The sequence below is a fragment of the Ciconia boyciana genome, chromosome 26 (assembly GCF_034638445.1).
Source record: "Ciconia boyciana chromosome 26, ASM3463844v1, whole genome shotgun sequence".
In the NCBI taxonomy this organism is placed as follows: Eukaryota; Metazoa; Chordata; class Aves; order Ciconiiformes; family Ciconiidae; genus Ciconia; species Ciconia boyciana.
Genome location: NC_132959.1, coordinates 1,761,133 through 1,785,000, shown reverse-complemented (window position 1 = coordinate 1,785,000; position 23,868 = coordinate 1,761,133). Strand labels below are relative to the sequence as shown.

Sequence of the window (23,868 nt, the reverse complement as noted above, 5' to 3'; positions counted from 1 at the left end):
GGCCAGGACAAGAGGCAATGGGCAGCAGCGGAAACAGCGCAGGCTCCGCCTCAACATCCCCAAACACTTTTTTCACTGTGAGGGTGACCGAGCACTGGCACAGGTTGTCCCGGGAGGTCGTGGAGTCTCCGTCCTTGGAGAGAGGCAAAAGCCATCTGGACGTGGTGCTGGGCGGGCAGCTCCGGGTGACCCTGCTTGAGGAGGAAGCACGACAAGATGCCCTGCCAAGGCTCCTGCCCCGGTAATCAGGCTCTAAGTGATGTAAGGTCTGCAGCAGAGAACCAAGGAGCACCGAGTGTGTTGGAGCGTGCTGGGGTAAGAAGGGGAAGGGGAAGGGGAAGGGCAAGAGGGAAGGGGAGAAGGAAGGGCAAGAAGAAGAGGGAAGGGAAGGGGAAGGGAGTGGGGTAGGGCAGAGGAAGGGGAAGCCTCCCCTTTGCTTTCTCCCCCAGGGCCTCAAGCAGAGCCGTGGAGGCACAAAGGGGCTGGCGCTGCGGCAGCCATTGGCCCTGGCTGGCCTGCAGCCCCTGGGGCACCTGTGCTCATGGGCAAGGAGGCTGGAGGTCTGCAAATGCCCCAAGGCTGCACGTCCCGCAAGCAGGGGAGCAGCCTGCCTTCAGGCAGGGCCCTTGGAGCTCAGCCACGGGACCGTGTGTGGCTAGAGCTGCCCAGGGCTGTGGGGTCTCCCCAAAGGCAGCTCAGCCTGGCTCTGCTGGGGCTGAGAGACTGCCCTGGCCTGGCTGGCAGGGGCCACGTGCAGGGCCAGGGAACCCTGCAGCCCACGCTGGGCTTTGAAAGAAAAGGCGGAGAGGCAGGTGTTGGACGCAGGCTTGTTTTATTGCAGAGGAGAAAGACACAGAAGGCAGAGGCAGGCAGGTTGTCGCCTCGGGCTTCAAGAGAGGTGTTCCTTCAGGCTTCTCCCGGGCGGAGGTCGTTGCAGAGACAAGCAGGTGCCCTGTGCGACAATGGTGGAGACGCGCATGTGGGCACGGGCAGGAGCAAGAAGGAGGAGAGGCGGCGTGGAGAGAGGGGAAGGAGAGGAGCAAGGTCAGGAGGCGTGAGGCTGAGGTGGCCCAGGGTCTCTGGGGTTTTTGGGGCTGGGTCTAGCAGGGCCCACAGGTGTCCCACAGCTTCTTGCTGTAGCGGGGCAAGACGCAAGGGCTGCAGGCAGGAGAAGCGTAGGGTCTGCCAAAGGTGCAGAGGCCCCCGAGCCCAGCGTGGCTCCGGCACCGTAGAGGCCCCCCAGCCCCAGGGAGCCCCCAAAGGCGGGTGCTCCAGAGGAGCCCACCACGGCTTGCTGGGGGAAGGAGCTGAGGATGGGGCCGGGGAAGGTGACGACGACGGGGGGCGGCTGGATGAAGGCCGTCGAGTCGGGGCACTGGCGGGCGCACAGCTCGTTGCAGCTCTCAGCGATGGGCTGGGGGACGGCGACGCTGGTTTTCGGTGGGCACAGGTCGTAGCAAGACATCTTTGTGCGAGAGAGCTGAGCCTGAAACACACGGCCCCGAGGACAGGCGTCATGAGCGAGGAAGAGATCCCTCGAGCTGGAGGGCTCAGAGCCACCACCTCGCCCGCGCTGCCCACCGCTTGCCCTTTGCCCAGCCAGCCCTGCTCGGTGCCCGGCTCTCCGCACCCCTCGCCCTGCCCTCTCTCTGCACACAGAGGGCACACAAGCCCTCCCCACGAGCCTGTGCAGGGCCTGGCTCAGCGTGTCCTGGCCACGGGGCTGCTTTCTCCTCCCGCCACGGCTCAGCCCGCCCTGGCCGTCCAAGGCTGCTGCCAGCGTGCCCGCTGCCGGCAGAGCTCTCCTGGCTAGGGAGGCCCCCTGCCAGCCCCTGCCAGAGGAGGCAGAGACCTGCAGGCACCCACCTACCCTTTTCCTGAGCAGAGCGAGGCAGGAGCGGAGGATGTCAGTGCTCGTCGAGAGCAGTGCTTTTATGCGGGGCCTGCGAGCGTGGGGAGGAGCTGGCCACGCCGGGGGCATGTGGCGCACAGTGGCCGAGCCCCTGCCTCCTCCCTGCGTGGCACGGGGCTCTTTTGCTGACGCCGTTTCCTCACCAGCCCCAACCCGTTCTATTAGCCCCTGCAATTACCCCGCTCGGACGCTTGCCAGCTGCCACCTAATGGGCCAAATTACCCCCACCGTCTTTTCATTATCTCGGTGTGTAAGAGGGCACGCAGCGTGACAAAGGCTGACTGCAAGCGCCCGCGTGCCATAGCTCTTCCCCAAGGGCTTGGTCTCGGGGCAGCCCCATGCCTCCTTTGCGGAGCCGCAGGGAAGACCAGGGTCGTGCCGCTGGGCGAGAAGGCAGCCTTGCAAAGGCCTCCTGCACGCCAGCGCCCGCATGACGTACACCCGGTGGCTATTACCTACAGAGGCGCGAGGCTACAGAATGCCAAATCAAAGGCACTCCTCTCGGGCACTGCCTGCTTCAGCACGATGCATCATTCGCTAGCCCAACGGAGCCGGCGTCTGTCCGCCTGCAGGCGTTGCTCATCGCCCTCTGCAAGTCTGGGGGAGAAAGACCCCTCGTGCTCTTCCCCGAGGTGCGCGGTGCAAGGAGCAGGGATGCCCACCTGGGTTCAGCCAGCACAGGCTCATGCCAGCCCGGCCCCAGACCCACCGGCCCCACCCACGTGACCCAGGAGCCCCATTGCAGGGGGATGGTGCTGGGCAGGGGCTGCCCCGGGGGTGCTGGGGAGCTGGGAGGCCCGTCTGAATGCACAGCCGCAGCAGAGCCTGGCTGCGAGCACAGGGCAGAGATGCCTTCCCAGGACAGAGTACAAGGCAGGCAACACGGAGCTGCAGAAGCGCGTCCCTCTCCTGCCGGGCGCAGCCCCCAGCAGGGAGTTGCCCGCTGTCATTTAGCCCACGAAGCAGAAAGGGGAGGAAAGCCTCGGAAGCGGCATGTGCTGGTCTGGCGAGGGGACGCTGACTCAGGGAGGGGCAGGAGCCGGACAGCCCTGTCGTGGCTGTCGTTGTCGGCGGCAAGAGGGAGTGCCGCCTCTGCAGATTGGCTGAGGTGGTGCTGAGCAATGGTGGGGCTGGTATAAAAGCTCTGCCTCTGCCAGGCTCTCCCATCCACTGCTCTGGTTGCCTTCTCCTCCGGGAACAGGGTAAGTCTGCGAGCGCTTCTCCTCCTGGCCCCCGCTCCGTCCCCGGCCCCTCTGCCTTGGGCACTCCCTCTGGGACTCTCTTGCAATCTCTGCCCTCTTGCAGAGCACCGTCCGATCCCACGCAAAGATGTCTTGCTACGACCTGTGCCCACCGAAAACCAGCGTCGCCGTCCCCCAGCCCATCGCTGAGAGCTGCAACGAGCTGTGCGCCCGCCAGTGCCCCGACTCGACGGCCTTCATCCAGCCGCCCCCCGTCGTCGTCACCTTCCCCGGCCCCATCCTCAGCTCCTTCCCCCAGCAAGCCGTGGTGGGCTCCTCTGGAGCACCCGCCTTTGGGGGCTCCCTGGGGCTGGGGGGCCTCTACGGTGCCGGAGCCACGCTGGGCTCGGGGGGCCTCTGCACCTTTGGCAGACCCTACGCTTCTCCTGCCTGCAGCCCTTGCGTCTTGCCCCGCTACAGCAAGAAGCTGTGGGACACCTGTGGGCCCTGCTAGACCCAGCGCTATAACTTTAATATCTGTCAGGAATGTAGAAACTTAGAAGAAGCTTCTCATCTCAGATGTTGCAAATTTACTATTTTCTCTAAATTTTTTATTTTGGTCTTCTTAAGCACTTACTTTCACTCCACTTTTACAGATCTCTCACTTAATATATATTTTTTAATTTTTTACTTTTTACATTTTCAGGTTTCTGTCACTCTTTAATTATCTGTATTGTTTATGTTGTCAACCTAATGTAAAATACTGTATTTTTATTTAACTCTTGTTGAAGCTTTATCTTGACAAGTGTAAGAGTAGAAATATTTAACTTCATTTATTCTTTTCTTGTTGTTCTTGTTGTCTTCTTATGGTTTTTTTGTACAGTCTCTGTGATTTCTTCAACTTGTTTTTCCCAATAAATATTTTATGCATCATATTTGTAGTGTTTTTTTAATCTTTTTTTATTCTAAGTATTGTTGGGTATTCACTTACCTTAATACCTTTTCATAATACAGATGATGTTCTGCTCCCAGTGCCATAATCCATATTCTCTGTTTCCTTCCAGTGATGTTGTACATTAAGTCTTGTTATTTATTTTGTACTATTGATTATTTTTAGTAGTACTTTTCATTCATGTCCAATTTAGTATACGTGTAGCAGAGACACCCACAGAGTTAATGATTAAAAACAGCTGTTTCCATCCTGTACACATTTTCTTTCTCTTAAGGTTTTTTCTTTAACATCAAAAATTATCTCCTATACATTACTCCTCTTATTTTTTTTTCTTGTCTCTTCTGTTTAGTTGATATTCATTAACATATGATTATCAATATATTATAAAATATATAATGAATTTTCTCTGCTTGATTCTGTGACTCTTATGGTATAAAACCTCAAGTTTCTTTATCTTCCATTAAAATACATTCTAATTTCTCTCCTATGTTAAATTTTGTCACACTTCCTAAGTTTTAAGAGGTACTTTAAAACACTAATATATCTCCAGAGCTGTGAAATACTCCTGTCTCTCATTTGAAATGCAGAAATTATGGTTAATTTTGAAAGATCACCTTTAAACTCTCTTTATCTCCTGTCTTAAACATCCAGCTTTTCAACTTCACCTTTTCTGGTTGCTTAAAGTGCTAGAGAGACACTGGAAAGAACAGGAAGCTTTTATTGCAGTCTTCCAGGGTCCTGCTGAAGACAGCTGTAGACACTCTGTGAAAGGAGCAGGCTACCCTGGATGTCACAAAAGGGAAAGTAGGGCAGGGACAGAGCTGGACAGCCCCAGCGGCTATGAACCACAATCTGATTAGGGGAGTGATGTGACTGACAGTGTCTCCCTGTTTAGACTGATGATATTACTCACCATTGGGACATGCAAGTCACATTAGAAAACAAAACAGCATGAATAAATCATTAGTCAGTGCTTCTAATGTGCTTAGATATCCTTTGTTCCTGAGTTGCTTGAGAAAATCTGCTATAAGCACTTTTTTTTCCCACGGGAACCCCCAAAAGACATTTTGTAATTCAGAGAGCATTTAAATCACAATGGTATTAAATACTAAGTAATGCTACCAAGTGGAGAGAGGAAATAGAGGGCTTTGATGTGGAGAGGTTTTTTGCCCTGAGACAGAGTAATGAGACACAACTTGCTCTGACTTGCAGACTTTGCGGTAAAATGTAAATCTAGGCAAGGAAGTCACCCCCAAGCTGGGAGATGTGGATTGCGGTAATTCACTTTCTATGCCTGGGGAGTGTTTTTTGTCTTCCCCTGCAATAAATGCAGGGCAGTTTTTGTTGGGGAAACAGTTACTTTAGCCAGCTGTTGTTTCCACTTACCTCCCCAGCCACAACTCCTCCCAAACTGCAACAATACATGTCAGAAAAAACAAAACAAAACAAAACAAAAACCAAATCAGAAATCTAAGCACAATTCCTTTATCACCTGAAGAGAAAAGGAAAATGTCATGGTGAAGCTGTATCACAACAAGAAACATTCAGCTTAGGCATTGCAGGAATTAAGACCAGATATTTCAGCTCAGGGGGTCTTCTCAGGGATGACAATTAGAAGGGTCTGTAAAATGCCTTGGACATGGGTAAAAACCTAAAAGTTGGAATGAAAGATACTGACCGTTCTCTGAAAAAGCACAGAAAAAGGGTAAATAATCACAAATGTATGTAGAATTTTTTCTGGAAAGTATAGTTTGAAGTAATTACATATTTTCATCTGATATGCAGCAAATGTGACATCTTATACTAACAAAGGATTTGATCAGGAATGTTGAAAGGATTTTTTTTAATGAAAGGAAAGAAGAGCTACATTAATATTGACCCATGGGTTCCAATGGCAGAACTCATGATCTAATTAAAGTAATGGCATGCACCACCTTGTTTCCTGTACATTAAAGCAAATGTGATTGTGTAACACTGAAGCGTCTAAATCACTCGCACATTTTCATACGTTAACACAACACCAAATATTAGCTGGGTTGAACACCAACTAATGGATGTTTGTGAAATCACTACAAAGCACTTTTTTCTCAAGAAGCCCCAGAACATACTTGATAAGAGTTAACATCCACAACATCTAACGAAAACCCTTTATCTGCTTCTTTGATTTTTCCTCAAAATTGTACCTGTTTTGGTGACCATGGGCAGGGGTGGAACTTCATACATTTCTGGATGGTGATTTCTTTGACTTCATAGCTCAAATCACTGTCAGCAGAAACATGTCCCCTTTAAAGCTGAATTTCAGTTCCCACTTAAACTCTTTTACTGAAACAAAATGATTTTTAGATAGGATTGAGCTGCCACTCAAAAGACTGTTTCTCTCAATGGAAAGCTGTTGGGGAATTGTCATGTGTATTGTATGATCTCAGTTGGTATTCATGACCACTTGAAATCCATCTTAGGTCAATGAGGTCTATTTAAGTTAGGGATGGAAAAGACAAATTCCTGGGTAGTCCTAGGATAAGCTGCACTCTGTCTCTAATTAATTTACCAGATAAAATTAAAGGACTGTTAAGGAAAAATGTACGTGTCAGCCAAAGAAGAGTCTTACAAAATCTCTGAGCAGACAAGTTTATGACAACTTCGTAAAGGGAGAAGTAACATGTGGAGTCAGCTTAATGCACGTGGTAATTCCAGTGAGGTCACTATAATGATACCAAGAATTACACTAGCCAATTAAGACCCAAGATGAAAGAAATCATGATGGTGTAACGTGGACATCACACGGTGTGAGAATTTGAAAAAAAACATAACCACGATAAACACAAAACTTTCATTACTCAAACCTGATAAACAATTTCTGTTAGGCAGCAAAACACAACCCCCAGCACCAAGCAAGATTCAAACCCCATAGGAATGCTGAGAAACTCTATATAAGCTCCAGCCCCTGACTTCATCCAGGCACTTCTTTTGGTTTATTCACCTTGCTGAGCTTAGTGTGTATGATTTTTTATTTCTTTCTATTTACTTAATCGGAATCTATATCGGAGTAGATGTAGAAGATTCCTATAGGTATGCTCAGATTTTGAGCAGCATTAGATCATTTCTGTCTGTAACTACTCTTAGTGAAAGCAGTGGTAAATGCAGGATTTGAGAGACTGGGTGTGAGTGCAGAAAATCTGAGAAATTAATTAGACTGTCATAAGTCAATTAGAAGTTTAAAAATCACAGATTAAAACACTGTTATTTCAGATAATTATTTTCATATTATATAAAATTTAAAATACATGTAGTAAGATGGCTACATTTTCAACTGTGTTCAGTGGCATTCTGGGAGACATAAATAAATCCCCTTATTTCAAGCAAAGCCACATCTAACCTGGGGCTCTTTCCCCACTTTGGGGAACTCTGTGGCAGATGACACTGAGATTTCTGTGTTGTTCTTCAGGGTGTGTGTTTGCAGGAAGTGTCAGACACATCCATGTGAGTACAGAAGAAAGATCCATTTGTGGGGTCTGGTCATTCTTGGGGTGATCTTACACAGTCAAACACGTTGGATCCAGGTGCTCAGCTAGTATTAATCAAGTTGATCAAGGCTGCACATGAAACATGCACTATAGCACAGGACAGCACAATGTAGTAATTTTTCTCATATCAGCATTTTGAAACATATCTCATAAATCCTCTGCCTTGTTTTTAGTCTTTTCCATCTCTGTCTGTTGCAAACCAATCTCTGCCCCTGCAAGATGTCTTGCTATGACCTGTGCCCACTGAAAACCAGCGTCGCCGTCCCCCAGCCCATCGCTGAGAGCTGCAACGAGCTGTGCGCCCGCCAGTGCCCTGACTCGACGGCCTTCATCCAGCCGCCCCCCGTCGTCGTCACCTTCCCCGGCCCCATCCTCAGCTCCTTCCCCCAGCAAGCCGTGGTGGGCTCCTCTGGAGCACCCGCCTTTGGGGGCTCCCTGGGGCTGGGGGGCCTCTACGGTGCCGGAGCCACGCTGGGCTCGGGGGGCCTCTGCACCTTTGGCAGACCCTACGCTTCTCCTGCCTGCAGCCCTTGCGTCTTGCCCCGCTACAGCAAGAAGCTGTGGGACACCTGTGGGCCCTGCTAGACCCAGCCCAGCCCCAGGCGCTGCCCCCAGACCAAACGCCAACGCCACCACCACCCATAGAGGGCTGAGCCGGCGGGCACGAGGCACTGGGGAGTGCTGAGCATCCCCAGCCCCAGCCAACGCCTGGGCAGCTGGCAGTGCCTCCCACCCTCGGCCCTTCCCTGCCCTCTTCTCCTGCCCTCTGCTCTCCTCCCCTCCCCTCTCCTCCCAGCTCTCGGACGGGGTAGGAGGTACACCCAAAAGGCCCTGCGGGGCTGACGGGACAAGTCCTCGGGATCTGGAATGCTGCACCAACGGGGCATCCGGAGCGAGAAGCGATGCTCTGGAGAAGATCCCTCTGCCTCCCCCAACACGTGGCAACCAGCCTCTCTGGGTCTCGCCCAGCATCTCTCTGACAATCTCTCCTGCCCCTCTGGGCACAATAAAGGTTTCCTGCATGCGACTCGTGTCCCCCTCCCTCCTTGTCCCAAGTCAGGGCCACCCCGGGGGTGGGTGCGCAGCAGCTGTGGGAGGGCAAATGCTGTTCCTGAGGTGGGCAGGCGAGGTGAGGGGGGGCGGCGTTGGGAGAGGGAGGATGCAGGCAGCAGGCAGGGGAGACAGAGCCTTTTGGTGGGGCTTGCAGGAGCTGGGGAAAGGGCAGAGGGCAGAGGGCAGGACAGGCGCTGGCAGCGCTCCTTTGCCTGGTCTTCTCAGCCCGGGAGCGGCCCCAGCTCCCTCAGGTCCCACTGCTCTTGTGCTTCTGGGCAATAACTTGGACTGGGAACCCTTTGAGTTACCTGTATGACTCCAGGGCCCCTCTTCACTATGGGATTTCAGCTTTCTCCATGCTCAGCAGCAGGTACTGTAGCCCACACTCCTTCACACCAGTACAGCCAGTTCCTGCATAGCAGCTGTGGGCCCTGCTAAAGGTAGCAGGAGCATTCCTGGTTAATCTCCTTTTTCTTTGGATTAATGATCTACATTCTTCCTATCTTGGTTCTGATTTTATGCTGGTTGAGGATATTTGTCATGGATAATTTAAGAAACGTGGGGACTTTAAACTCTGTTGTTGAAGGAGAGGTTTGTGTTGTTTTCCTCTAACTTTCATTCTTATTAAAGTTCTGCTGTATAATACAATCAGACTTATGCTTCTCCCCCCACTTTTAAGTGTGGCTTTGTTAACAGTTTTAGAAGTTGTGAAGTTCAGCTTTTGGTATCAGGTTTCCATCCCCAGCACTAGCAGAAAAAAGCAGTTCATAAACCCGCAGAAATCCCACTCCTACCTTTCATGGGGCTTTCTCCTCATTCCCTTGGCTACTGTTGTTTTATGGTAACAAGAACATTTAGATTGAAGAAAAAAAAACAAAAAAACAAACCCACACTTTCTTCATCATTTAATTGAGCTCTTCTGCTGAGGAGAGCAGAGTCCGTGAACTGACCTGAGCTCAACGCTCAATTCAATCTATACATCTCATCATGGCATCTATGAACGATGGCTCAGGAAACCACTCCTTCGAAGGAAAATGTACAAAACATGTCAATGAGAACTAGGAATGAATTTCAAATACCACAAAGAATTTCCTGCTCAGGAAAGAAATTCCTCATCACTTTAAAATTTTCATTTTCCAACGATAAGGTATTTTGATTTATTAATTTACTTGTAGAATTAAACTGAAAGCAAATCTGTGCATGCAACATGTTTCAACATAATGGCATAAATACAGAAAACTTTTTTCAAACTATATTTAAATCACTTTGCACTGACAGAAAACTTCTACAGAGTACCTATTGAATAAAGTCCTGCAAAAAGAAAAAAACTAAAGAGACACGCTAAAGAACTGCATGAAGCACTGAAACAAAGTTAATTTTTTGTCACAACACTTGGACTCCTGACGGACTCCAGGCTCTTCTTCCCTACACAGGAGTGAATATTGCTCCAAGAGGAGGCTGAGAAATAAATGAAAACCAAAGAGACTCTTGTGCAACACCACAGGGTTTTAATGTGAAAGAGAAGCATAGCAGCCAATTACAGAAAACCAAGGCAATACAAGGGGAAACGCATGATGCGGGTATCACGCTTGGGACCAGTGCCCTGCTCAGGACCCAGGGGACAGCCAAGGCGATGGAGGGATGCAGGGGATACTGAGGCTCAGCCACGCAGCCAGCACACACCGTGGCATAGGGTAGTGGGCTGCTGGGCACACACAGCCTCCTCCTGTCCCCATGCCAAGGCAGCTCATGATTGCTGCTGGTCCCCATGGCTCTCACTCCATGTCTTTGTGTCGTGGTCTTTCTTCAGGGCTGTTGCTGGTTCTGGACACCATCCTGGGGGCTTTAGAAAGCCCCACAGCTTCCGTGGTGGGACCTGCTCCATGTCTGGGTGCCAGGGAGGTAATCCCCCATGCCACAGGAAGAGAAGCCAGAGCTGTAGGACCTCCCGCAGTTGCCAAAGCTGCTGGACCCTTGTTGGCCCCCATAGCCCAGGGAGCCTCCATAGCCCCTGTCATCTTCATAACCTAGGGAACGGCCATACCCGAGTGCACCCCTGTAGCCTCCATAGCTTCCCAAGCCAAAGGAGCTCCCATAGCCCCGGGAGCCTCCATAGCCAGAGGAGTCCCCCAAACCAAAGGAACCCCCCAAACCCAGGGAGCTCCTGTAACCCCCATAGCCTCCCAAACCAAAGGAGCCCCCATAGCCAGATGAGCCCCCCAAGCCCAGGGAGCTCCTGTAACCCCTATAGCCTCCCAAACCAAAGGACCCTCCATAACTCCGTGAGCTCCCGTAGCCCAAGGAACCCCCATAGCTCCCCAAGCCAAAGGAGCCCCCATAGCCCTGGGAGCTTCGGGAACTGAAGGAACTCCCCAACCAGGCTGGGCCTGATGATCCCACAATGCTCTCCTGAGGAAAAGAGCTGAGTATGGGGCCCGGGACTGTCACCACAGCTGGTGGGGGGAAGATCACTGCTCTGGAGTCAGGGCATTGCTGTACACAGGGCTCATTGTAGCTCTCGGCAATCGGCTGAGGGCAGGTCACCTCGCAGGGTCTGCAGGACTCACTGTAGCAAGACATCCTTCTTGTGGTGGCTCTGAGTCTGCAATGCATAGAAGTAAGGAGTTTTAAGGTAAATGAACAAATACCAGAGCTGGGCTGGGAGGAGATGAACCAAGATTATGAAGCAATGACTCTGTGTTTGAAATATGAGAAGTTAATAGGGAAACAGATAAATTTATACATGCTAACAAATAAAACTCATTCTTGTATCAACTCAGCCTTTATCCTTTCTTTCATCTCATCATGATCACCTTTGTAAATAATTTGATGTGAAACAGAAATTTAGTACTGGATAAATTAGACAGACAGATCTGTCTGTAGCAACTTGGACTGGCAAGGATGCACTCACAAAGTGTAAGAACCAGTGAAAAAGAAGCCAACAGGAGTAGGAGAAAAGGCTCATTGACTGTATGTTTGAATTCAGACTCTATGAGATGTAAGTCCCCCCAAGTATTTCTATAACTTGGAGATCTACTTCCTATTCTAATGTAGTGACTCCTGATGCTGCATCTGGACAAAAACACATTTTCAGAAGGAAACAAAGGATATAAGTCTGTAAAAACACATGCAGAAATCATCTCTGTAACAAAAGCATTGTTAAAGTAAATGCTAATAGTAACAGAAAGAATGAGTGAGTGAAATCACACTTACTTTGTTCACTGCAGAGACTGAGACAAGAAAGGTGGATAGAAGGGTTGCAGGTGATAGGAGCTTTTATATGCTTCTTTAAGCCACCTTTTGTGCCTCTGGTCCTAATTTGTTACAAAACAAACGTGATAGTGGGAGCTTTAATTTTGCCAGCTCAGCACAGTCCCTCCCAAGTGTTAGTGTGGGTGTGATAAACTGCTGATCATAACCAGCTACCAGTGATTGTCATTTTAGGGGATCTGGGGAACTTGTAGCTGAAGGGTTGCCATACAGCCATCAACTGAAAGCCAGAACAAGAGTCATGTGTCACATTAGTCCCATTTTAATGTTCAAGGTAGTACTTACATGGTATGGAGCCCCTTTAGGTGCCACATGCACAAACCAGGTGAAGGTCATCCAACATGAGCTAGAAGTTCATCTCTGAAAGGACACAAGTTCTCCTTGCAGAACATCTATAAATGTTGTTAGACAGCAGAGCAAAGAGCTGGCACAATGCAGGCTCACTCCTGTGATGGGATATCACTATCGCTAACAACAGCATGAAAGCAGTAAGCCCTGGCAAAGTTTTTAGCTTGTGTTCTAAGCTTTTCTTTTTACCTATAATTAACCTAGGCAGGGAAATCTGTGTCTGATTTACTGCACCTGTCAAACGATAAAGGGGAATTATACAGTCCCATAATCACTAGAAATATTAACTACAACCCAAGTGGAGCTACCATCAGTCCATTGAAACCTCTCCCAACATCCTTCTCTCAAGTCTTCTGAGACAATTCAGATGACACTAGGTTCACAGAGGAATGGGCTAAGTGACACCTCCAAAGAGTCAGAAAAGGCCCTATTAATATAGCCAGAACTATTGACAGGGTCTCTGTCTAAAGCTAATACCAAACATCTCAAAATTTCATTTGAAATCTCTACTTCCAGAAGTTCAGTTAGAAATACATTTAAAATCAATCCTAATTTTCTTTTCCCCCACCCCTGAAGTACTGCCCACTTAGGAAAAAGTGGGAAATTAATAAAATAGTATTTAAAAGGGTATATTTTAATGGGATAAATCTGTGGCATCATACAGGTATTTGCAAATCTGTTGTTTTCTAATTTTACAATATTGCAAAAGATAGGCTATAAATTACGTCTAAATTGCAAGATAGCTGTGCCTTTGAGGTGTCATCAGGATTTGCTGATAATAATGGAGGCACCTGGAAGATAATGACTTTAAGCTGCTTCACAAATACTCGTTAATACTTAGTGCTTGCAATTTCTGTTATTATCATATTAAATGAAGAAGGGCAGGATTTAGAAGCTTTCTTGTTATGAAAGAGCATCATTTAAAAATATGCCAAGCAATGTCACTCCTTCTGATTCCCTAACCAGACTGTGATTTATAACTTAAATGCTTGCAATGATTTGATTTTCATTCATATCAAATTCTGTGTTTTACTAAGTATTAATATGTTTGGGGAGATTATGATATGTCCATGCCACAGACTATAGATAGTAGCTTCATCTCCTTTTATGAGCCAGTATTTTGCTGATATGCCTGAAATGTCTATTGCCTTAAATTCTAGGAGGGGGGGTGGAGAGGTGGAAAGAGTCCCATTAAAAATTATCTGAATTTTCAGGCTTAACTGGTTATCTGTCCATGCTCTGAAAAACAAGGGGTCTCAAACTGATGTCCTAAAATCTCTACTCTCAGACTCTCCAGATCACTTGCTCTCACCTCTAAATGATCCCCTCTCTTATTCATGAAGCTGTACCTAATGACACAGAGCACTTCATTCACACATCTCTAAACTGATGCTCTTGCACAAGATTTGCATGCTGATAGTTGCATGTTAGTGTATAACAGTGGTACAACACATCAAATATGAATTTTTAGTGGGTGTTTGTAAAGCCTGTTATCGTTCCTAGGAGGATCTGGAACATCCTGACGTGTCACTGCCTCAATGACATTTCAAAGACAGCAGTAAAAATAACAATGGAATCCACCTTATAATTCATGAGTAATTGATGGTATTTGATCTGCAAATACAGATGTTAAAAACCCTGTGTTTCTAACCACATGTAGATACCCGAAATTCTCCCTCTTTCTATTACCTCTCTCCCTCTTTTTATGCAGCTTGCACATATTTTCACAGTATTTACTTAAATGGCACTATTCTTAAAAGACAGATAACTTTAATTGATCTTTACTCATCTACCCTAAAAATCAAACTTCTTATCTTAAAACTTAAAGTGGAATTAAATAGCAGATGCCCCAATGCCAGTGCTGCGTATTAGATGTCTGAAAGATCTTGTCATTTACCAGACCAATGCCCACAAGTTGGTACTGACATTGTATCACACCTGTTGTCGAAGGTGGGGAGTGGCAGTGCAAAGCAAGCAAAATTAAATCCCTCAATGTGAAGGTTGTTTTGTTACTATGTAGGACCTGAGGCACAAAGGGTGTTTCATATCTGTAAGCAGTTTGAGAAATGTATAAAAGCTGTTTCCACTCTGAGCCTCTCTATCCACATCTCCTGGCTTATTCTCCTTGGTGAACAAGGTAAGTCCAATTTGGCTCAACCTCTATCCTTCTCAAGCTTTTTTCTGTTGGTGCTAAATTCTACATGATGCTACAGATTGACAGGTTAGAGAACTCTGGGTGTCAGAAGGTGTTATCCTTAGAACAAAATGGGAAGTTTTACTATGCCACTTTGAATAATCATTTCCCAGGCATTTCAGTTCCAATTCAAGGTCTACATGCATTATAAAATTTAAAAATATCACAATGATCATAGTATCTACCACCTTGTGATAGTATTTGCCCCATAAGGACAAATATTCCTATATGGAAGTTGAGTGTTATGGGGGAAGCAATACAAAACTATAGAAATAGCTGGCTATATCTGACACTTCTTAACTTGCTGTAAATACATTACCAAACTGTAATCCATTTCAGCTGGTCTTAATAAATTAGATTCATCACACTACAAGCAAGAACAGTGATATCAAGTGTGGGCTTCACCATACATGACACTAGATGTCTGCATCTGTACATGAAATCTAAGGAATCTTGACAGTAAATGGAGTCTAGAATGTGATTTATGTGACCAGATGTAGGCATACTTTGCAAAGTAGTGAACTCTGGGCTATCTTTAAGCACTTGCTCCACTGACTTTAAGCAAGGACAGGCATCTAGAGTCAGGTGAAAACTTCTGCATCCAAAACCTGCGTACTGCTATGCATTGCAGACTCAGAGCCATCACAAGAAGGATGTCTTGCTACAGTGAGTCCTGCAGACCCTGCGAGGTGACCTGCCCTCAGCCGATTGCCGAGAGCTACAATGAGCCCTGTGTACAGCAATGCCCTGACTCCAGAGCACTGATCTTCCCCCCACCAGCTGTGGTGACAGTCCCGGGCCCCATACTCAGCTCTTTTCCTCAGGAGAGCATTGTGGGATCATCAGGCCCAGCCTGGTTGGGGAGTTCCTTCAGTTCCCGAAGCTCCCAGGGCTATGGGGGCTCCTTTGGCTTGGGGAGCTATGGGGGTTCCTTGGGCTACGGGAGCTCACGGAGTTATGGAGGGTCCTTTGGTTTGGGAGGCTATAGGGGTTACAGGAGCTCCCTGGGCTTGGGGGGCTCATCTGGCTATGGGGGCTCCTTTGGTTTGGGAGGCTATGGGGGTTACAGGAGCTCCCTGGGTTTGGGGGTTCCTTTGGTTTGGGGACTCCTCTGGCTATGGAGGCTCCCGGGGCTATGGGAGCTCCTTTGGCTTGGGAAGCTATGGAGGCTACAGGGGTGCACTCGGGTATGGCCGTTCCCTAGGTTATGAAGATGACAGGGGCTATGGAGGCTCCCTGGGCTATGGGGGCCAACAAGGGTCCAGCAGCTTTGGCAACTGCGGGAGGTCCTACAGCTCTGGCTTCTCTTCCTGTGGCATGGGGGATTACCTCCCTGGCACCCAGACATGGAGCAGGTCCCACCACGGAAGCTGTGGGGCTTTCTAAAGCCCCCAGGATGGTGTCCAGAACCAGCAACAGCCCTGAAGAAAGACCACGACACAAAGACATGGAGTGAGAGCCATGGGGACCAGCAGCAATCATGAGCTGCCCTGGCATGGGGACAGGAGGAGGCTGTGTGTGCCCAGCAACCCACTACCCTATGCCACGGTGTGTGCTGGCTGCATGGCTGACCCTCAGTATCCCCTGCATCCCTCCATCGCCTTGGCTGTCCCCTGGGTCCTGAGCAGGGCACTGGTACCAGAGCGTGATACCCGCATCATGCGTTTCCCCTTGTATTGCCTTGGTTTTCTGTAATTGGCTGCTATGCTTCTCTTTCACATTAAAACCCTGTGGTGTTGCACAAGAGTCTCTTTGGTTTTCATTTGTCCTTTAGCCTCTCCTGGCAGCAAAACTCTTTGGTGTGCTGAGTTAACTTATCAAACAATCTGCCCTGCTCAATCTCTCTTTAAAATGTGGAATGAAAGTTCAGTTTGGATCCTTAAGGCATCAACAGCATTGTGTTAATGAATGTTTGTTTAGCAATTTAGCAGTCATTATCTTCCCCAAGGTTCCAAACAGGCAGGGTAATTGTTATTGCTCTGAGGATTTCTGGTGACACCCCAAAGGCCCCCAAATCAGCACCTAATTTAGCAACCAATTACCACATAATTGCAGCATTCCTAAACTAATGAGCCAACAAAGGAAGAATCATACATAATTTTTTAATTTGTTGATTTTTTTAAACGTTCTTCCTGATACTTACCACCATTCTTTGTTAATGGCAAAATCTTCTTCATAATCTAAAAAATGAGTATGAAAATAATACCTGAGATTGCTGGGATTTTATGACCTCCAAGGAATTGGAATACCATGGAATTGGAAAGCCATGAAATGATATATTGCCTGTAAGAAAGCGCTAGCTTTCCCACCTCTTTTCCCCCATTGATTGTTAGCCAGGAATGATTATTTCGTGTTGTATTTAAAAGTGTGAATAAGAGAAAATAGACCCTATCAAAAAAGGGATATTACTCATTGCTTACCTTTACCTATTATTACCTCCTTATTAATTGGTATGGTATGATTTAAGTGAAGATCTGCCTGGTACTGACAATTTATGCACAGGCAAATTTATCCCAGAGAAGGCTCCAAAGAAGAAAAGAGAGGAAGAACATTGCAAGACACATATTATGATGCACCATAAATTTAATGAGTGAGAAGTAGAATTTTAAAAAAATGTACAGCATAAGAAAGCAGTGGGGTTGGATATGGATAAAAATAATCATCCATTTCAAGGCAATGGTCTACAGCTGGACACCCAACTCCTACATGCAACAATGAAAGTTACATTTTTCACCTCATTGATAACAGAGAAAGGCATTAAATCAGAAATGCCAAGCTCCTGCAATCCCATTAGCTTAGGGAAAAGCTGAGGGTGGTCAGCAAGCATATTGGCCATGGTCACGAACTCAGTCCTGCATCCGGATCACACTTTTAAGCTTCTGGTTGTTCCTTTGTGCTTTTTCCCAAGGCTTTATCATGGCCCACACCGGTTGTAACGACGGTAGGACCTCCCATAAAGGCCACCTAGACCTGAATATCCAAGGCTCCCAAGTCCCAAGGAGCTGCCAGAGGAGATAGGGACACCCCCGGCATTGAGAGCATCCCCTACAGCTGCGGACGCTGAGGATCCCACTGTGGTATTTTGTGGGAAGGAGCTGAGGATCGGGCCGGGCAGGGTCACCACCACAGGAGAGGGCTGGATCACGTATGTTGAGTCTTGGCACTGCCTGACGCAGGGCTCATTGCAGCTATTCGCCAGCGGGGTTGGGCCACAGGTGGTGGGAGGACACAGGTCATAGCAGGACATGTCTGTGGGATGGAACTAAGTCTGAAACAGAGGGAAATAAATATAAGAAAGAAGTTGTAATTATAGTCATGTAATTAAGCTGCTAAGATGATGGAGAGTGCAAGAAACTAACTAGAGGCTATGTGGAGAATGGAATAATGTGTTAGTCCTAGGTTGAAAGGAGACTTCAATGAAACCCAAACTCCTCTGCACTACAGAGCACAGCTCAAGGGGTAGCTCTACCTGCTCCTGAGCAGTCTTTGATAGCTCATTTCCCACAGCACTCCTCCAGGATGTGTGCAGCCCTGCAATAGGTGGGAAGCGAGGGACAAGGCTTATGATAGAGCTAGGAGAAACTTCGCCCCACAACAGAGGGAAGAAGAAAAAATTCCTCAGCAAGTAGAAGGGAGGAGCATAAGCTGATAATGTGACACCTGTGAAAGGGAGCTGTTATCATCCCCACAGATGGGCTTGTCTCTTAAACAGCAAAAGAACAAATATTCTGCCTAATTCTTATTTAATCATCCCCTTTTCTTTGTGCTTATTTCCTCTTACATCAGTCTTAGACAGAAAGCAGCTTTCTGCCTGTTTCTGAAGGGGAGGGAAATGGAAGTTGACATTGTCCAAAATCATTTAATAAGCAAATAGAACAGGTGGAAGCTTTACTATTGATATTTCAGTTTCAGGTTACTGAGGTGCTGCAATGGAGATCTAAAATGCTCTGAATACTTTGGCACTAGAAGGAGACGATTCAAATATTTCTGGTCCCAAAGTGCTTAGGAATGGAGAAGGATTATTTTCATGGTACCCTGGTGCAAGAATGGATATACTTTCAATATTGCTCAGCACATTTTTGAAAATTTGAGCCCACTTACTTGCCTATCTACAGAAAAAGCTCTGAGAAAGCCAAAATCTCTGTACAGAGTCTCCACATCCACTTCTAGTTGCTGAGCAATTCACATGCAGAGATTTGAACATCTTGGAACTGAATGATCCAGTGACACAAATGAAAAATGAGTCTGAAGTCCTGTATCCAGCAATCGCCACCCTTCAAAGAACAGCTACTCTCTTTTAAAGAAAGAGCTACTTCCAGATCTCCCCCACACACTGATAAAGAGCATAAACCTTAGACTATAGACAAGACAGTGTAAAACTACAATACAATGAAGGCAACAATTCAGGACATTGAAAGATAGTAAGCAGGTTCAGACTTACCCTTTTCACCAAGGAGAATAAAGCAGAAGTGGATGGCAGCAACTCTCACTGTGCTGGCTTTTATACTGTGTCCTAGAGTGCCTGAGGACCTGAGACATACTTTGTGCATGTAGATTTACCAGCCAGTTGCTAAAGACTTCTTGTATGCAAAATATTCCCAGCTGATGATTTACTTTTCCCTCACTGTTTGTATTTATTGCCTTGATTTAATTTCCTCACCCTAATGTATGCATTCCACTACAGAGGTTTCTTTTATCTTAAAATCTTATGAGCCCAGTTAATTCCTGGTCAAATCAACTGATTCATCTGAGTTACTAAAGAAATTATTTTGCATCCTAAGGACAATATATGCAATGTACGTCATTTGACACAGATGAATACATATATTAGGAAAGACACATGTGAACTACCCTGTGAAATCCCCCTTCCCTCTTCATGGAGAGCATAAGTTTTTGACACATCTCACTCCAAAAAAGCCAGAAGTTACTATTTGTCACTCTGAATTGGACTGTAGGTTTGCCAAATTCCTCTCAAACAGCCAGACAGCTGCACAAATTCAGAAAATAAAATTGTTACAGAAAGCACTTAGCAGAGCTGATTGCACTTTACCAGTCTCAAGGTACTTATTGGGAAATAGATTATTTGAGGGAACATATTATTTTACTTTCTTGACTCAGGAGGCAGGATGAAAGAGTATCAGCAGTCTGATCTATTAATTAAATATTAAACTCCTACACATCCATAAAGGAATTTGAGACACAGCTCTTCAATTTGGGAACTGAGTGTTAAAGTCCTTAATCTAAGGAGTCTGCAGTTTTAGCTTTCTTCCTACATCAAACTCCAGGAAATCAATTCAGGTCAGATTGAGGATGCATGTGAATTTTAGGCTAGTCAGAGACACTGGCACTCAAAGTCTTGCACAAGCTTACCTATGAGGTCATTAAAGACGCCAAACAGTTTTACATTTGCCAGTAAATTATTCTTTTCCCCTACTGTGTCTTGCAGTATTATACAAAATTATACTCCAAATTAATGGTAGCTGCTGACAGAAGTTTATAATATTCTTGTTCTTTTTTCCTCTTTTGAAAGCAAATAATGTTGTCTTCATTTTGCATGGTCTTAGAGAGCATCGCAATGTGCAACAATTCAATTTCTTTTTCAAAGACAATTTCTAGATTAAAAAGTAATTGCATACAATGCATAAGCAGTCATTAGGACAGGGATCAGTATTCCAGACTCTCTTCTCCTAATGTTTAAATCACTTAGCTAGAGACATGCAAATTATCTCTGAACTGTGAGTATCTTCATTAAGATCTCCTGGGAAATAAATGCTGATTGTACACTTTTGAAGAACAAAAGTGTTCAAAGTTCACAACACATTTTCATCAATGGTTCAGACATGCAAATAATGCATTATCAGAAAATGTGAAGGCATGTGACACTATTTGAACATGATCAGCATTTAAAATTTGTGACCAGGATTACTAATGAATTTCACAAACTTCCTCACATTATATGGTGTCACAAACTGGAGTCCTTCCATTGTCTGCATAAAATATAAATAAGTCTTTGCACAAAATCACATTAAAAGTCCCATTCTAATCACCAGTCACTGAATGGTTTTAGTTATGTGATGACCCCCATCAGTGACACTACTGACTGAAGCTCTCCTGTCCCTTGAGATTTACCGATCTTTCCCCAATGCTCTTACCACTGCACGCACACAGACACACTACTGCAGTATCAAATACGAAAAAACATTTTCCTTTATAGCAATAACTACCTATTGACCGTAAGAGAAGCATGTGGTTTTGAAAAACTAATTAAAAGGTATAGCAATGATAAAAAGAATCACAAGTCCTCTCCTGAAGGTGATCATATGTCAAGTTAGCCTGGCTGGTTCAATCTCCTCATCCCAGGAGCTGAAGGCTTTGGGATATTGCTCATTGGAATATTACAAAGAGTGTGATTCTAAATCTCACAGTCACTTATCAGGGATGAAATTGCACACTCAGGACTTAAATTAAAAGCTCTTGCTGTGACAGCAGGTGGTATTCCCATGGGCCAGTGTGACCAAAATGCTAAAGAGCAGACAAAATTCCTAACCAAACTGAATTTTGAGTCATCCACACTTTGGGAAGGTGGAGTCGGTATAATGGAGCCAGGCATATTTAATGGATGCAAACCAAAAAGATGAAAGAGACACCACGGATCATGGTTTTCATCCAATGCCAGGATAAATCCAGGCAATAAACATAAACAGTAAACAAAACAATTTCACTAGTGGGAGCCCAGCCATATGAAAAAAAAAAAAAAAAAGCAGGAACTAGTTAGTAAATGTGCAAGAATGTCTCAGATCCTCCAGGCAGCCTGAGAAAGCTATAAAAGCTCTTGCTCTTCAGAGCCTTCCTGCCTCTTCCCTTATCCCTGTATGCACAGCAGACACTACAATTCTGGTTTCAGCTTTCCAAAATTTGGTATTGACATACATTTTCACTTAAATCAGTAGCAAATACTTAGTGTCCTGCAAAAACAGCTCATGTTGTTCTTTTTTCTGTGGGACCAACTGGTTCCAGCTATTCAGTGACAGATATTACCAGATGCAAGTTTATCAGTCAAGAAAGAGAAGATACAGACAGTTCTTTTGTTCAGAGCGTGTGTATTCTACCATGGACTGCTTTTTGTGCTGCTGTTTTATTGTCTAGTACTATGTGTTATTGCACACATGCTGCCTGATTATGTAGACCCCCATCTAATATGGTATGACATTTCCAAAGCAAACACGATAACATCTTGAGAGGCAGCTCCTGAGCTTGTCTTGCCTAGGAAGTTTTCTCTGTAACATGATAATCTAGGTCATATTCTGCAGCAGTGAGTAAAACACGTTCTGATTAACTACAAAAACAAACAGAAACTTTTTACTTTGGGACTGTGCTATACTTGTTGCTATGATAAGTTTTAACCCAAAGAAGGCAGTCTGGGACAGGAATGAAAGGGGAAAATGATGCTTGAGGATTGTTTTTGCTTTTTGTTTTGAAGAAGTGAGCTGCATACCAGACCTTTCTGCTACAATTTCTGAATGCTTGAAGGAAAGATCCCACCTTTGGAAAGAGTGTACATGCACAGGAGTTACCTCTGTACAGAGGTTTGGGGCAGTTGATTAGAAGAAAGCTTAACAGAGAATTGCAGAAGGGGACTGCAAGAGTATGAAAGTATACTTTGTCATGAGAAATGTCATTATCTGTCCATCTGAATATGTTAGAGATACCTTCACTGTACTGCCTCAGCCATAACTCTTTTCAGCCACATCCATACCGTGGAACTGTAACTTATCTGCTGTGTTAGATATGCAGGTTGACCTCCATAAGAGAAAGCTATTTTGCAACAACTGCAAATGAATGATGACTTCTTTGGAATGCATCCTCTTTGATCAAGCAATAGCTTCAGTTGAGATGGCAAAAAAATATATTACATATTTAATTCAGACCAACCTTCTGCTGCATTATAATATCAAACTGCTAGCTTTCCAGTCTCTTCTGTTGTTTATTAAGAAAACCTACTCCTTAAAACTATTAATTCTTCCATGGAACTGATGTACCTCCTTTAATTTAGCTCCACTAATGACTGTAGTCAATATAACTTTGTCAACATCTTTCCCTGGCTTTAATTACAGTTCAACATCAGACTGTACAGACACAGACAAAGACTCCAAGCAAGAAATTTCACAGATATCAGGCTGTGAGTCGTATGGGCTGACAGGACATTAAATCATTCAGAGCCTTCAGGTAGAGCTTTTCAAACCTTCTTCCTTTAGGGACCAAAGCTCCCAGTCTCTAAACACTACCTTTATTACAACACAGATGATCAAGCTAGAACAAAGCCATGCCCAATAAAGCTCACATCTACTAGGCACAACAGGTAGGAGTCAGTTTATAAAGACACACTGAGAAAGGACTAGAACTTAAAATCTTTAAATCTCTTTCTCCCAGACGTGCTTCCCAGGCCAGGAGATTTTAGAGGCCAGTCCTCTTGCAAAAACACCACAAAACCTTCTCTTCCTCCCCTCCGAGACTTACCAGGGCCTGATCTCAGCTGCCAAGAGGTGCTGCACCCATCAGAAACCTCTGGGCTGCACTCAAAGGGCTGCACCAGTTTACTGCCTCTCTCCCACCACCTCTGCCCTGAGCAAGCTCAGCTGTGCTCAGGAAAAGCATGATCTCTCCCTTCTTTTAAAGGGGTCCTCCTAAGTATCACAGATAGGGTAAAGAAAGCCACAATCTTCTTCCAGGTTGCCCAGGTAATAGCACATATATCCTATTTGTGCAGCAAGGTGAGAACAAATGAGTGAAGGTAGCACTTCAGAAAAAGGTTTATCCCTATAACTTCTAGTGTTCTTCATGCCCCTGTAGATTTTCCTGCTGCATCTCTCTGTCCTCTTTTCTACATAGACACTCTTGTCTATTACATCTACAGAAGGATAAGGAGAAACAGTATTCCTCTCAGTGAGCTTTTCCCTGAAATTAGGCTATTCCACTTCTCATTGAAGGGGAGCTAATCCCCCTTCTCAAATCAGCTTCTTGCCCCATTCTCATCCCTCTTCAAAGACATCTGTCTCAAAACAAACATTTTCTCATAAAAGAGCTATATTAAAACTGTTAAAGGGCCTTTTTCCATCTCCATGGTACAGTAGGTAAAGGGTCTTTAAAGTGCAAACAGAAGCAGCTCCCTTACTTTAAGATTTCCTGCTTATGCAACAGCAGGAGACACACCCATTGCAGGTGAACATCATCTCTTTCTAGCCTTTGATAAATTGACTCGGGCTGGATTTACCATGTATAGACAAAAGAACTTTTTCCACAACTGAAATCTGACTTGTTCTCCTTTGGCAATTGGCATGGATTTATTTGCACAGTGTTTTCTAGAACTGATGACTTTCAAAGGGACCTGTTTTACCACAGACAAGCTGGAAAAGGGGCTGGGAGAAGAAAGAAGT

General features: G+C 45.9%; 6 protein-coding genes across 6 annotated transcripts; 3 read left to right on the top strand and 3 right to left on the bottom strand.

The window, feature by feature from the left end:
• Window positions 1-1,100: 1,100 nt before the first annotated feature.
• On the bottom strand, window positions 1,101-1,465 carry LOC140644151 (scale keratin-like). The gene is given in 2 exon segments (XM_072846715.1): window positions 1,101-1,213; window positions 1,216-1,465. Coding segments are annotated over 2 exon segments (363 nt in total).
• Window positions 1,466-3,241: 1,776 nt separating this feature from the next.
• Window positions 3,242-3,607, top strand: LOC140644207 (feather keratin 3-like). Its single transcript, XM_072846802.1, has one exon. It carries the CDS (start codon window positions 3,242-3,244, stop codon window positions 3,605-3,607), a length of 366 nt encoding a protein of 121 aa, XP_072702903.1.
• Window positions 3,608-7,788: 4,181 nt separating this feature from the next.
• LOC140644194 (feather keratin 3-like) lies at window positions 7,789-8,154 on the top strand. Its single transcript, XM_072846786.1, has one exon. The coding sequence runs from the start codon at window positions 7,789-7,791 to the stop codon at window positions 8,152-8,154; it is 366 nt and encodes a 121-aa protein (XP_072702887.1).
• A 2,313-nt stretch (window positions 8,155-10,467) lies between these two features.
• Window positions 10,468-11,202, bottom strand: LOC140644253 (uncharacterized). Its single transcript, XM_072846890.1, has 2 exons — window positions 10,956-11,202; window positions 10,468-10,892 (listed from the first exon to the last, which is right to left on the bottom strand). Exons 1-2 carry the CDS (start codon window positions 11,200-11,202, stop codon window positions 10,468-10,470), a joined length of 672 nt encoding a protein of 223 aa, XP_072702991.1.
• A 3,885-nt stretch (window positions 11,203-15,087) lies between these two features.
• LOC140644020 (uncharacterized) lies at window positions 15,088-15,820 on the top strand. The gene is made up of 2 exons (XM_072846478.1): window positions 15,088-15,496; window positions 15,558-15,820. Exons 1-2 carry the CDS (start codon window positions 15,088-15,090, stop codon window positions 15,818-15,820), a joined length of 672 nt encoding a protein of 223 aa, XP_072702579.1.
• Window positions 15,821-17,348: 1,528 nt separating this feature from the next.
• LOC140644266 (feather keratin B-4-like) lies at window positions 17,349-17,687 on the bottom strand. The gene has a single exon (XM_072846913.1). The coding sequence runs from the start codon at window positions 17,679-17,681 to the stop codon at window positions 17,349-17,351; it is 333 nt and encodes a 110-aa protein (XP_072703014.1). The 5' UTR covers window positions 17,682-17,687.
• Window positions 17,688-23,868: the final 6,181 nt, after the last annotated feature.